This window comes from Eubalaena glacialis, chromosome 11, assembly GCF_028564815.1.
Source record: "Eubalaena glacialis isolate mEubGla1 chromosome 11, mEubGla1.1.hap2.+ XY, whole genome shotgun sequence".
Lineage (NCBI taxonomy): Eukaryota > Metazoa > Chordata > Mammalia > Artiodactyla > Balaenidae > Eubalaena > Eubalaena glacialis.
In genome coordinates this window covers 23,148,783-23,163,716 of record NC_083726.1, presented here as the reverse complement: position 1 = coordinate 23,163,716, position 14,934 = coordinate 23,148,783, and the positions used below count along the sequence as shown (strand labels likewise).

Here is a 14,934-nt window from a genome sequence, read left to right as displayed (position 1 = left end):
CTGCTGGGGCAAACTGAACGTGTTGAAGTAAGTGTTATGGAAAAAAATATTTATAGTTGCTAAGGATGCAAAAAAAATCTCCTGAAATTTTTATTTATGTTAGTACATTGGAATGTAGCCCAAATTACTACATATGTCTGTACCTAAATGGTTTAATTTAGTTGGTACTAATCTTACACACTCTTTGAGGGTTCCTAAAGTTATTTCTTTATCAACATAAATGATCCACCCTTTCAGCTATTTTAAAACTCAGGACAATAAACGTTCCACTGGCACATGTGAGAGGTGGTACAGCCTGGGCATTCGAGTGTGGGTGGTGGAGTTAGACCGCCTGGGTTCAAATCCTGGTTCCACTACTCACTGGCTGGGTGACCTTGGGCAAGTTACTTAACCGTCCTTGGCCTTTGTCTCCCCATATGGAAAGTGGGGACAATAGCAATACTTATCTCATGATTAAATGAATTAATGTACAATTCACTTGTGCAGGGCCTGGCCCACAGCTCTCAAGTGTTAACTGTTATTAATCCCAATAAACCGATTTTAGGAGACCACGCCTGATGGCAACATGAAGACACCTCTATGGTGATACTTCTGCTACTCCTAGAATTAATGTTAACATGTTGGCCTCCTCCACTGAATTGTACTCAGTGACAGCAGGAGCCAAATTGTAGTCATCTTTGTTAACAAAACACATTTAAGGAAATAGTTCTCAGAATAAGGGACTACACTGATTTACTTCTTACTGGGAAAGAAATTTTAATTTCAGCTAAAATTCATACTGTTGAATTGAAAACTTTTTTTTTCCAATTGAATTGAAAGAGGAAACCAGGTAAAGTTTTAGTGCACCATACTTTGGCCCAGTGACATTACGGTATATCAATTTTAAGATCATCTGTGCCCTTAAGTATTTCCCCTGGGGAGACTGGATTACACTGGGACTTTTGGCTGAAATGCAACCATGTTGAAAAGAGAGAAAACAGCAACCGGAGGTTCAAACTGAACATTAACTGCAAGTTGAGATCCACACCATTTTTAGTTGGTGAGAGCTCTAATTCACAATTTAATAGTTCCAGATAACAGATCAAATCTGCGCTTCTGGTTTTGAAAGGCTCTGGTGAATCCAGTGAGTGCAACTTCAGCTACTGTATCAAAGACTGATGTTTATTTAATCAAGATGGGAAATAAGGGTTTATGATATCCTAAGAAGCAATAAAGTTATTATCTTCATGTAAACTACCCAAAATAAACACCAAGGGCAGCAAACTGGAAAAACACCCCAAAGAACAGAAGACTGGCTTCTGAATAGATGGCCTTTTCATTTTAAGCAACAGACAAGTATTTAACTAAATTATTCTCCACTGAGACTATTAAAGTGGTTTTGCTATTGCTATCCAAATGGAATTTCAGACCCACTTAATTTCAAAAAATTGAAATTCAAATCACAGATTTCGTGTATTTTAAATGGTGCTGTGTGCTCTATGCGCTATTTGTGCTCATTACCACATCGAAGTGGCTGGACTCAGATGTATTACGTCAGAGATGCCAAATTAATTTCTTAGACATCTTCATAAATAGCTCTAAAATTATTATGAGGCTTGATGATTGAAAACCTTTCCCATTTCTTATTGTTCACTGGTGACATAATTTAGATCAGATAGATATTTAGTATACAAGATTCCCAGAATTATAAAACCAGGAAGAACCCTAATGGGCATCCAGTCCAACGTCCTTACTTTCTAAGAAAATGAGGCCCAGAAGAAGCAGGTGAATGTAGTAGTTAAAAGCTTGGGCTCTGGAGTCAGACAGACCCAGTCCCAGATTGGCAAGTTATTCACTGCTGGACCTTGAGAAAGTTGTTTAAGCTCTCTAAGCCTCAGTTTCTCCATCTGCAAAATGGGATCAACAATTGTACTAATCTTTATAGCTTTGTACTAAAGACTGGATGAGCTGAACACTCAAAGTATTCAGCACAGAAGATTGGCACACTGTAACTACTCAGTAAATGCTACCAGTTATTATTATTATGACTAAAAACTGACTCCGAAGGCAAGTAAGCAGCAACAGAACTAGAACTTGAGTTCCTGCACGCGTCACAGTGTTTTTCATCTAAACACAGTACCTGGGATAAAGATTCACTGGTCCTGACAATTTAAGTATAACTACATCAAATAGAAGGATAACTGTTTCAGTTTTTCTGCTACTGAAATGATCAAAATATTAAAATGACGATTACATACTGAGGTGTCAAATTCATGAAGATTCACATGTATTTAGCTTTTCGTGAGCAATGGACATTACATGTTTACCTTTGTAACTGTTGAATTATATGCTTTTAAGTATTTCCCACCAAAAGCTGCTCATATAAAATAAATGACAAAAGTTAGGGTTCACTTGCTAATGATCTTAAATTTGACCCTGATTAGTTGCTATACGACTATATCCGATATTCTTAATTTGTATCATCAGTCAGATATCACCATATCCTCTACACATCTGCTATGGAGGAAGAAGAATAAGGACACATGAAAGAAAAAGGTCACGTGGATCTGTAGTGTGAGTGAGAATCGGTTTGGCTAATACAGACTCGTCAGAACCCAGCAGCCACCAATCACAGACATTTGGAATTGCCATGTCTGTCAACATTGTGTCCTTATATGATTCAGCTCAGAGTTGAATGTTTTTCTTACATTAAAAAATGAATAATTAAGAAGGCTCATAAGGAATATTAGCTTTTTATAATATGCTCTCAATATTCTGCATTTGTTAATTTTTAGTTAGTTGGCAGTCTTTTCAATAAATATTCTCAGACTGTCAAGTGGGTGCTTAAAATATTTTCTTGTAGTAAACTAAAGGTCATTTTTCTCCTAATCTGGAGAATGATCAATGTATATAAAATTACTTTAAATCTTTAAAAATAAGAGTAACTGAATTAAATAGACATCAGCTCAAACTACAGTGACATAAGCTCAAATATAAAAACATGAACAAAACCCAAACACCTTTTTATATAACACCAATGTGATTCAGCAGACCAACAGATGAAGAAAATAGTAATCTGAAAAGTGGCAATTTATATCCACAGCCAGTACTTAGTATTTCAGTGACTAGAAATAAAATTGTTTGGCAAACTTACCCGCATTTTTGCACAAGCATCTTGGGTTGATTCTGTCCCCCTGAGCTCTTTTATCAGCATAGAACCTAAATACTGAAATACAAAAAAATTCAACGATTTGTGAAAAACAGAATATAAATATGAGTAGCAATTTAAAAGCAGACTGTAGAAGTACTACTGGCCAGGTTTCCTGGCTGTAGGCTGCTGCATAACTTTTAAAAACTAACAGTAACTAATCCTAACAAATAAATGCACATGTAGAGAGAATGCAGCAGAATTAAGCACAGTTCTGAAAGCTGTAAATTGCTCTTTATAATAAAACTGTAGCAGTTTCTAAAGACGCCATCTTTCAGATCATATTTAACTGCAAAACGGGGGCATCTAAAAATGTTTTCCCTTTTTTTTTTGAGGCAGCTATGTCTGCAAAAATAAATCACGTCACTATCTATGTAATTACAGGGTTGTATGAGACAGCTGAGAAGCTAAGCAACATGCACCCCGTTTGGATTTAGTTGGCTGCATAGGTAATTAACGTTAGGCTGTTCTTAGGCAGAGATGCAGTTTTGGACCTTTTTCATTCACAGCTGTGTGCCCTGTGGTTGATCCACTTGAGAACAGGCTAGGAGCCTGCGGGGAGGGGGAATGTCATTCACAGTTGTTCCACAGCCCAGAGAGCTGAGTCTTTGGTGCAAACTGACACTGGAGGGGCTGAAAGGGGCAGGAGAAGGATGAGAATGTCTCCTCCCAGGAATGACCAACCACTTTGCTGTTAGGTGATCGGCTCCAATACGGCCTTGGTACAAATCGTCACGCATGCTTCAAATTCTGGCTGGGGGGCAAATAGTTTTTAGCAAAATGTCTATTTTGCCTTTCTATCAGTTGACTCCCCTTCAACCTTTTGAAGCTTCAACAGGGCTCTTTCCATTTATCATTTTTCTCTAATTCCCTTAAAAAAATAGAAAGAGCTCTATATGTCTTTTTTAAAAGAGTGCATTAAAATAATTATTTTCCTGACATGACTGAGGAGACCCTGGCACTCTGCAAAAACTGGGTTGGGAATCAGTCCTACCAACCTGGGAGGTCCCTGACTTGAAGAGGTTGTGCAAGGGCACAATAGCAGAGGGTTTGGTCAAAGCCTTCCAAGAAAGGCATGCTCAGAAAGGCTCAGGGATTTCGCATTTGAGCCTTGGAGGAGGGAGGCATTTCAATCCCACAGTTTTGGGAAGACCACTATTGAAATGAGTCCAATGCTTCAAGATATAAAGAGGTGCAGATAGCACAAAATGAAAAAAAAGCCTAAACTGCTGTGAGATAATCAGAACATCCACATCTTCATCAAATTAAGGAAAATGATCGTGGTGAAATCCTTATCTTTTAAGGTATCAGGAAACTTTGTCCTAATTGAAACATTTATTTTTAAGAGAGACAGTTTCAATGCTCTGTCCTGGGTTCAGCCACTTTCCCTGCTGTAGTCATGACAACCACCTGCCCCCAAACCAATGGTATCTTTTGAACATTTACCTGTTCATATCATTCACAATTCTCAGCTAAGCCTGATTCCCTCTCCTATTTCAAAAAAAAAAAGAAAAAAGCCCAGTACTGTAATATAATCCAAATGATGACAATGAAAAGAATCTGTTATTTATATAGAGCAGTAGACCCAATGTTTTGAGATTTGTAAGTGGAAACGTCTATATGTGCTGTATTTATACTCATTTCCATTTTAAGATAGCAGTTTATCACATTTAATTTAAAATATACAACTATATAAGAAGACAAAACAGACCTTAAGCTTACAAGATTAAAAGGGTTATAAAGCTCTATTTATTTGGACTTTCTCTGTGGCGAGAAGGCTACTTTAAGAAAAAAGAGAAGGGGAAAACATTTTAGGAATTTCAGTGATGGACATTTGGGGATACCTTCAATATAAAAGTAAACAGGTTAGAAATGCACCCTCTATCCCTGCTGGTACCCAAGTACTGAATTCTGGGTAACTTACAAAAGCTTTGTAATCACACGACTGGAAGATGAGCTTTTCCGGGTGGTGTTGCCAGTACTGCACTGGAGTTGAGGCTGTGGCTTCGTTTGGAGGTCGCAAGGTAATGGAAGGTTCTCCCCAGTCTCCTGTCTGAAAATCACATTTATTCTAGAGGTAACATGAGCAGTAGGCCAAGTTCATTCCCTATAGCTGGCCTGAGTTCATCTTATACCTGTGTGCTGTAAATGTGCAAATGTATATTATATGTTTGTTATGGTTTTATATGTCTTAGCATCATATTTCCCAAAGCTGAGTTAATTTTTGAGGTATGAAAGAAGTTGACCTATTCTATTTTTAGAATGACACCCTAAGCTAAGTAATTTTAAAATAAAACATGAAGATATTCATAAATGATTTACTAATTTTCTGTTCCAACAGAAAAGAACATACAATCTTTGACTTTTCTGTTTTTAAAATTGACTATTTGAAATTTTTAGTTTGACTTGCTTTTGCATTCAGAACACACAGTTCCATAGATTTCAGTTCCCAGTTAGGACACGTACCATGTACTCTGAATAATTTTATATCTCTGGAGAAAAGATACGGTAGGTGTGACACTAAACAGAATTTTAGAAGAAAAATGTACTAATGGGTGATACCTGGTTTCCCTCCTCTGAATTCATTTTTATCAATACAATACTACTGTGGTTGTCTTGGATATACTCAGCTACCTCCCTCAGAAAACCTAAAGCATGAATGAAGAATAAATATTTAAATATCAGGTTTGGTCATACGTGCATATGCATGTACTTGAGGATCCTGACCACAAATACAAGCACATTCCCATATGCTGGTATATCATATAGTACATAAATGTCCACTAAGACAGGCCTAAGACAGAAGGACATTCTATCATTTTAATTATCATTTTCCATGAGGTTAACCTCGACATGTTTTATTACTGTAATGGTTTAGTATGAGCATCTATAAAGTCAAAGGCCCGTATTGGGAGATTTCTCACTCTTTTCCCTCGTAAAGATTCTGATTGTTCAAGATTCGGTTCTTTGTTGGACATAACTAAAACTAGACAACAGGCAGATTTCCAAAGCCACTCTCTTCTAACCTGGATTTGGTTGGTCTTACAGAATTATGAGAAATTACCTTTCTCAGGAGCTGGAAGAGTATAAAGAGGTCTCCTGAGCTCCAAAACCAAATAAAACCTTGGCTAGAGACAAAGTTCCACAGAAGTACTGGCAAATGGGTTTCTTAAGGAGGATTTTCAAGAAGTCTGGGATAAGAATGCCAGATTTTGGATGTAGGTGTATGTTTTGGGGGAAAAAAGTTCATAACTTTCATTAAATTCTTTGAAATGCTCTAGAAAGTTCAAAAGGTTAAGAGCCCCAAGTCTCCAGGAATAGCTTAAATAGGATGTGTGTTTTGGGGAAGAGGACTACCATTCCACTTTTTTTTCTGTGCAGTTTGGACTTACATTAGGAGGAATGTGAGATGGCTGTCATTTCTGGAAAGGGTTAGGCATAGGCTTTGCCATCTGGAAATTTCTAACTGGCTTTAAAAAACAAAAGAATTCTAGAGCCCCTTAGGAATGCAAAGGCCTTTTCATAGAGGCAGAGGAATGCACAAGCCTTTTCGTGAAGCAGAAGAGCCTGAAGCTTTTCTCCTTAAGATGGGTGGCTCCCAACCACGGTAAGAGCAAAGTGAGCCTCGTATTATCTCCTTGGCTTCTCACCAGAGTGTGTGACCAGTCAGAACCCCTCTGTTCATCTCTTACTCTCTGCCCTGAGCTACTCTGTGTGTTAGTTTCGTTCTAGTTGCTGATTTACTCTCACAGGGCTCCGTTCTCCCATCTCCCGTCTGTTGATATTGTTAAAGCTTTATCTGGAATATTTACTTTAGCATTTTTAAACAAAAATCCTAGGTTTTATGACCCATCCCTGACTCATTCTTGAGTTTTTTCTTCATGTTTATGCAAACTGTTATTTTGTGAAAGCAATAACTGATTGCAATTAATTAATTAGGAGTAAGTTTTCCTCTGACTTCCTTTTTTGATCTTTTCTTTTCCTTCTCTCTCAAACGTTTGGATCTTTATTATCTCTCCAGTCTTTATTTCAACTGGCTGTGATTTGCTCTTAAAAAAACTAGTATAAAATTAAAAATGCAGAATATGCGAATTTCAATATTCTTTTGAAGCTGAGTGTAATAACCTTTAAACAACAGTTAAAACTCTGGAAACATGCAGCTGTGAGTACTTAACTAAAAGCTCTCCCCACATCTAGCAAATCATCCTCTAATCTCCCCCCATTAACCTTCTCCCCTGTTCTCCCCCCTCCCTTGATAAAGCAACAACAACATAGCAAACAGGTGTTGTACATTTAAGTCACAGGTAACACTGTTAACGGAACAACAGAAGTTTGCACACAACTTCGTGGAATGATACAAAAGCAGCTGGTTGACCTCAAAAGATCCTTCGATCCAGTGTCCGCTGATGTGACAACCCAAACCAAGCATCCAGTCTTCACAATAGCCCTGTCATCATTTAGCTGAGGTTCACCTTGGCCAAGCTCAATGGGCAGTTTTCAAAAAAGCCTGAGCAGACATGGCAGGAGCTGGGGGTACCACGGGTTGCGGGGCAAGGGTTCGGGGGTAGGGGTGGGGATGGGTGGGGTGAAGCTGGGGTTCTGGGGACATTTGAGGTGTTCGTACATTAAGCATGCAAATCATATGCAAACTCATTCTCTAATTGCTGAATTAACTCAGGCACTTTTATAATTGAATTTCAATGTGAGTTCCACATATACTTAAAGCAGAATGCTGATGCAAATATTTACATCATCCACAGACGTCGCAGCAGCCATTTTGGGAATTACAAGCCCCAGCATACAGCACCTCAGTCTGGAGATCATTTCCATCTCTTATTTGATAACCACTTGAAGAAATTAGTGGTGCTTCCATTTAATCTGTTCAGGCAGCGCCATCATCTGCTCTCCTATGACTCCACTTTGTCCAGAAATCACAAACCACTGCTTTGAATCCAGAGTGATCTGACACACTTCCCCCACGTGCAATGGGGGGAGATAATTATAGGGAAGAGAAACAGAATCCTTACTTTATTTTCTTTGAGGCCCAGAAACTTTGCTCCAGTCCAAATATTTTAAAAATTCCCTACAGGGACTGAATCTACCTTTCTGGAAATAGAAATTGAATTTTGTCATACTTAGTGCTATTTCCAGAAATTCGTTTTCAAACAGAGGGAAAAGTGTTCTTAAAATTGAATTTATAAGGAAATAATTTTCCTTTCTTCCTGGAAATTCATCAACTGATTTTTTTTAACCTTAGATCTAAGAATATTTAGAAGACTCTGCTTGTATGTGTTGACTTTTCTCTTTGGAATTAATTCAGTGGGAATGGATAGACTCCTCATCACTCTACTGTAAAGGGCAGATGTGGCCTTGATCCTTGGGGTGGGATTCAGCTTCACCTGGTTGACGGACAGTAAAAACAAACGTGCTCAGAGAACAAGGGTGCCTTAGGTCTCTGTCCTTTTGGAGGCTGAATTACAGCAGGAATGAGCTATGGAGGAAACAGGTAGAGCGGTGATAATATGGAGGAGCTGTAGAGACCAAAAAGCAAATAAGGGGTTTTGCCTCGCGTATAAAATAATTTCAACTGTGAAGCCCAGTATTAGCTCTTGTTAAATAGTACATTCGTATCTAGATAATATCTGTATTTCTTCAGGTTAAGTTTAAAACATTAATAATTTCCCAGTTAAAAATGCTTGTTAAATATTAAATAAAAATCAAACAGACTTAAAAAGTCTTTTGCCTGAAATAATGGTTTATAATCAAGTCTTATCTTTACTGAAAAGTAGATCTAAACATGGGTTACGATGAAGCAATACTATTTAATTAGAATAACAAAATAAAATCGAAAAAGTCTGGGGTAAAAGTCTGTCATATTGTAAACTATTAGTGACTGGCAGTGCTTTTTAAAAGGCTTCAGTAATTGCAGAAGAGAAATGAAAATGATCCAGGGCACTCTTACTAAATATCTTCAGGATATTTCTTTAACGCTTAAAATACTTAGAGAAAAAGTATTTTAAGGTTCATGTATTGAATGCTCTTTAGGCTCACGTATTGAATGCTCTTAACAGTCCAAGAATTTGGCCATGGATTAAAACCTTGTTTACTTGGCATATACATATGTATTTATTTCCTTTAATATATATCAGTTAAACAGAGGAAAATGTACATTATTAACTATCCCTTCAAGCTCAAATAAAAATTAACCTTCCAATATGAAAGAAAAAATTAATTTGAGATTAAAGTTTTAAATGGAGAATTGATTCTGCTTAATAGGTATTTGCCAACTGCCAACTAGAAATTCATAGCCTGCTGAGTTTGAAGGATTATAATTGGGCCATACCCAATATAATGTAATTAAATTAAATGTCTCATACCACCAGCTGAAAAGTATAAAACCGCTAACTGAATTTAGTTATAACACAGAAAAAAATTTGCAAAATTTCATAGATTTTTATTGGATGGTGGATTCTAAAATGTAGCTTTTAATCTTTTCATTATTTCAAAAGGTGGTAAAACTGCAAGGTTTTAGTTCATGTGCACCAGACATATAATTCTAAAACATCATATCATATAGCTCTCTACCCCCAAAAATGGAAACTGAAGATACCACGTATTCTGTATGTTCTGAGAATACAAAGGGGAAACATCGTCTATATTCTTACTTACTTCTTGAGAAAAAAGTTCTGTAAGGATGTCAGTAGATAATTAAAAGCTATGATTATGACTTAGTTTTCTAACATGAACAGGAAGATATGGTATTTTCCAAGCCTTGTATCATTCTTTAAAGAATTTTTAAAATTAGGATTTAATTGATTTTTTTAATAGAAGCTTTTAAATCTTTTCTACTAGAAACTGCTCCCACCTACCTGCTTGTAAATTTAGATCTGAATATTAACAAACATTATTCTCTACTGAGAACACTTAATGAAAAACTAAAATGATTTAAAATGACAACTGTTATTTTCAGGTTTCACTTTCAATAATTCTGACAAATAACAGAGATGGGCTACCCAAACATGTATGATATATGTGATTACATTTACTTTCCATTATCTCTACAGCTTTGAAGAGGGCTACATATAGCTCTATACTTATAAATATGTATACATGTATTTGGATGTGAATGTAAGGAAAGGTCTCCTACAAACATTCACACACACATGAAAGCAAGATGCTGCTGCAGTTCTTTTAAAACATCTTCAAGAATAAAGAATGCTGGTTTGGTCAAATGCAGCTGGTTATCTTGAATTTGTTCCTTTTGATGATAAACAGCAGAGATGGCCACTTCTGAACACGAAAAAGCACTGGTTAGAATTTACGTGTTCAGGAGGAACTGCGGGGTCACTGGAGCATCAGTACCAGGCAATGTATAGACACTGTGGTCCCCAAGTGCCAGAAATTCCCATGCACAGGAGGAGGGGTGTGCCTGACATGGCACCTCAGAGGAGGCCCTTTGCATGCCACCCCAAGAGCTCTGCTTAGTGATTCTCAACCAAATGTCTCAACCTCTTAGACAGCAGGCTATCCAATAAGAGAAATTTAACGGAGTGTGAAAATAGAATTGTATTTTAAAATACAAAATGGAAAAAAACCCCAGACATTAAAATGTTTACTTTCCAAACAAAAATGGATTTTTAAAAAGTATGCAAAGGTGAATTGTGAATATTTGAATATTAAGCAGCTCAGAGTAAAACAGGTCATGATTTCACGCACATTCCAAAGATCAATTCAGTACTGTCAAGTGGAAAAAAAGAAAAAGGCTGAGAACCACTTTGTAGCTGTAATGGTGCCTCTCCTGGCTATACTCCTCCCATATTTGCATAAAACTTATATATAATATCATGCAAATCATACTCAAATATTTCTCACAAGTAAAGTGCATGAACCTTTGAGAATTGTTAGGCACAAAGGACTGAATAGCCCATGAACATGGGAAATACAAAATGGGGAAGAATAACACTGATATATACATGGGTATATATATATCAATTTACCCTTTTCCTTTTTCCTGTAAAAGCAAGTTAACGCAGACACCTGGGATGAAAGCCAAACTCACATGGGACAGATTTTAACTGTAGACTTCAAAACCAAGTATGTTTCTTATTTTAGGACAATGTTTGCACGTTAACTAGTCACAAGGCACAGTGAATGAAGTATAAGAGACAAAAGAAATCTCAGGAGTTGTTAGACATCACAAATTTTCTGCATTGCCAGGACATGGTCCCTATAGCTACTGACGACACTTTGCAACACACGACACAGCTTAAGTTCAGGAAGAGAAAAATAACCATTTGTAACCTTACATTATGAACCTGATGGATGGCTGAGAAAGGAAATCCAGCGTTCTGATTCGTCCATATCTCACAGACAGACGACTGCTGATATAAACAGAAAACTATCTCATCTTGTCAATATTTAAAACACAGCAGCTACCAAGGTAGCATCAAGGAAGGGAAGGAGGAAAATAATAAAAAGCAAAGAATCATATTTCTTAAAAAAAAAAACAACTCAAAACACCAAAAAAACCTTTTAGGGTGCCCAAGGTTTAATAATTGACTTTCAAGTCATTCTGTTGCCTAAAAACATTTTTGGGTTGGCTGGAAAAAAAAAAAGACCATTTATGCATTAGTATTATGTCAAGGGAAATTACCAATCCATGCACATCTTGGAAAAAGCAAACTGTGTTTTACATTTGCCGAAGAGAATGGAAATACCTTCCCTCTTCATGTCATTTGTTTCAGAGGATAAATATTTTTATGAAGTTCAAGAAGGATGGGAAAAAAATCTTTAACACAGGTCACTTTTATTTTCTTATCTTCAAATGACCGAGAGCAAACAATGCAATAAAATGACTTTCCTAATTTAGTCATTGCTCAAGTTGATAAACCTAGAGAGATTTTTCCCCTCCAGAGCTCTCAAGAGCAAAGCTCTGTGATTAACAGGGGAGAAGTGTCAGTTTGCTGCCCAGCAGAGGGAATGTGTGGTGGTGGAGGGGCCCCAAGGAGGCACAGCAGGGAGGGGCTGGGGTCGGGAAGCTCAGCTCCGTCCCTCAACCAGAAACTCTGGGGAACGCCATTTGGTGTTTGTGAGCCTAATGAATCTGCTCCATGATTCGGATTCTCTACCACACCATTAACAATCTAATAACCCACAATTATTAAAAGGCAGTAACGTTTGCTTAGAACCAAATGCCAAATGAACCAACACCCTCCCAGGAGTTATAGCAGAAACCACCAGATAAACCAACGAGACTCCTGGCTTGACCTTTACAGAGTTCTTTTCCTGAATTCCATCATCTAAAAGACACCATGAAACTGAATCACAGAAAATGGCAGAACGCCTAAACTTATTCAGCCAAGCACTGTGAACATCCCCAGAATTCACAAGCAGAGCGCACAAAGATCAGTGCAGGAAGGAGATAAGAACGTAACCACAATACAGTTTAGAAACCCAGCAAAGAACAATATCATCAGCAAATGCATTGTGGAAAAGAAAGCTTATCCCTGGCTAAATGTTTCCCCCACCTCCACCCTCCCAGAAACGCTCACCAGAAATTTAACATCTCTCTCTCCAGTTCCAAAGGCAGCTCCACACACACCTACATCTTTGCTTTCCACCCCTTCTGTCATCTGGATGGCATGCTGGGGACAGACTGTCAGGTAACTGGCTTTCCGTTAAGAAAGTAAGATACCTGGGGTCTGACCAAAAGGCACCTCCAACCACCTCTGCTATTAAACCAGCTCTGCTATTCTCAGTTTCTGCTCTAAACTTCATGCTATTTTCTCCACAGGGGCATCTTCCCCTTCCTTCTTTGCAAAAATTAAATCTCTAGCAAGTTAAGTCTTGGGGCCGTTAAACCCCCAGCCTCGTCTCCAATAGCTGTCATCTGATTTAAATATATTAATTCCATGCTTCAGCAGGATTCCCATCTTAACTGGCGCCAAACATACTTCTAAGATACCCTTAAAGCACTGTCACCCACAGTTCTGAGATAGTTCTTTTACAGAAATTACATCTTCTACAACTTTCACCGACTTTTAGTGCTAGAAGTAACCCAGGGATCACCTGTCATCTGACAGATGAAGAGAAGGACATTCAGAGAGGTTAAGTGGCTTGCTGTGGTCACACAGGGAAGTGTCACAACGTGTCAGCCTGCCAGGATGGCTAGGGAGGAATGCCAGCCCAGTACTGACCTCCCCAGAAGACAGAGAGAATATTCAGTTATACGGAGGCTGTTTGCTAATCCTGAAACAAATATATATAAATGGAGCCAGTTCATGGAACAGTCTCAACTCCACAGGGGTTCAAATACCTTAAAAGTTTTGTTTTCCAGTCAACTCCTCCCAAATGGGCCATGCCCAGTCCCTCCTCCCTGGTGGGCAACAGGCCAAGTGACATTTTGGGCAGCCTGCATGACCTCCTGGTCACTTTGAGTTATGAAGAATTCACTTTTTTATAAAACTCCAATATCATTTATGATTCAAACGGTGCCCTTCCCCACCACACACCAGTCTTGAGGCTTAAAGAAACCCGAGGTGGGGTGGCATGGTCCTCCTTGGATGCCCCCCACGCCAAGCTCAACCTCCTTCACGCACTTAGTTGGGGCGGAGGATATAGGAGGACAAGGGCCTCTCTCTTACTTGGCAGTGGCTGAATTCCCCCTGCTGGTTGTCACTGCTTCTCAGGGTAACACTAACTTGGTCTCTGATCCTTCTTGTAGGAGCTGCCCCGCCTTGGGTTCCACCGTATCTGTGGAGGTTCTCTGGAGGTCTCTGCTGGGGAGGGGTGTCCCTACTGCACAGTCCCTGATGTGAGAAATCGCTCTAGCCTGACTTTCCCCAACCCCACCCAGCCTTCCTAGGTAGGACACGTGCACGCCCCTTGGGCGGGATGCAGGGGAGAGTGCACAAGCCCTTCCTCCTGACTGCTCACCCACAGCACATACATACATCCTTGCCATGCAGAGCAGCCTGCTCTGGGACCAATCCTTCTCTCTGCCAGGACATCTCCCTCCAGTTCTCTCTTCCTCAGCGCAGGTTGGTTTATGTGCATCTGCTCCCAGAAGTTCCCCCACTCTGGGTGAGCGTTCCTCTTGGAGACCTTCTCCTTAGGCTTGGGTTGCACGCGGATGCGCTCTCTCCCCTCCCATGGGAAGGGAGAAGCCTCGGTTCTTTCCACAGTGGCTCAGACAATTCTCTGCCTCCCTGGCCCGCCCCCAGCACCAATCTTGTGCCTCTGCAGACAGGAGGCTGACTGTGCAGGGCAGGATCCACCACCTGCTGGTAAACTCCAAGTAGGGTGTCTGGCTCCCTTAGCAGCAGCTCTCTCTTTAGAACGTGCAATACTTAGTACCTACAGGCAAGTTCCCCCTTAGCATCCTGTTACATGAATGTATCTTCTAACAGTCACAGAAGTTACCAGAGAGTTAAGGAGGGAAGAGAGGGTCTTGTGCCATAATTATTTTTATTTTAAAAAATCTTGTGCCATAATTATTTTTATTTTAAAAAATTAAACAGAAAGATTTTCTCAGTGAAGAAATAAAACCCACCTCTAGTCATATACACTGAAGAGAGTTCCCATGTGGCTTATATACCTTTTAAAGATGTTACAATAACTATTTTTCACTTATAAGGTATGTTCAAACTTGATAAAGTAAATCCTCTCTCATTTCCAATAACTATGTGCCTCAGTGCAAATGGTAAAAAGTCAGATTTAAAAAATAGAGTTAAAAAAAAAGGCAGTTA

General features: G+C 38.9%; 1 protein-coding gene across 15 annotated transcripts in view; it reads right to left on the bottom strand.

The window, feature by feature from the left end:
• Positions 1–14,934, bottom strand: part of ANKS1B (ankyrin repeat and sterile alpha motif domain containing 1B) — a 1,182,139-nt gene that overhangs the window by 53,905 nt on the left and 1,113,300 nt on the right. For 6 of the 15 annotated variants that reach the window (XM_061206229.1, XM_061206230.1, XM_061206231.1 and 3 more), the window contains 2 exons: positions 5,112–5,240; positions 3,134–3,205 (listed from right to left, as the gene is read on the bottom strand). In XM_061206229.1, the coding sequence (XP_061062212.1) occupies positions 3,134–3,205; positions 5,112–5,240 (201 nt within the window). Of the gene's footprint in view, positions 1–3,133; positions 3,206–5,111; positions 5,241–11,493; positions 11,569–14,934 lie in introns of all 15 variants that reach the window. The other 9 variants (XM_061206227.1, XM_061206234.1, XM_061206237.1 and 6 more) reach the window with 2 other exon arrangements.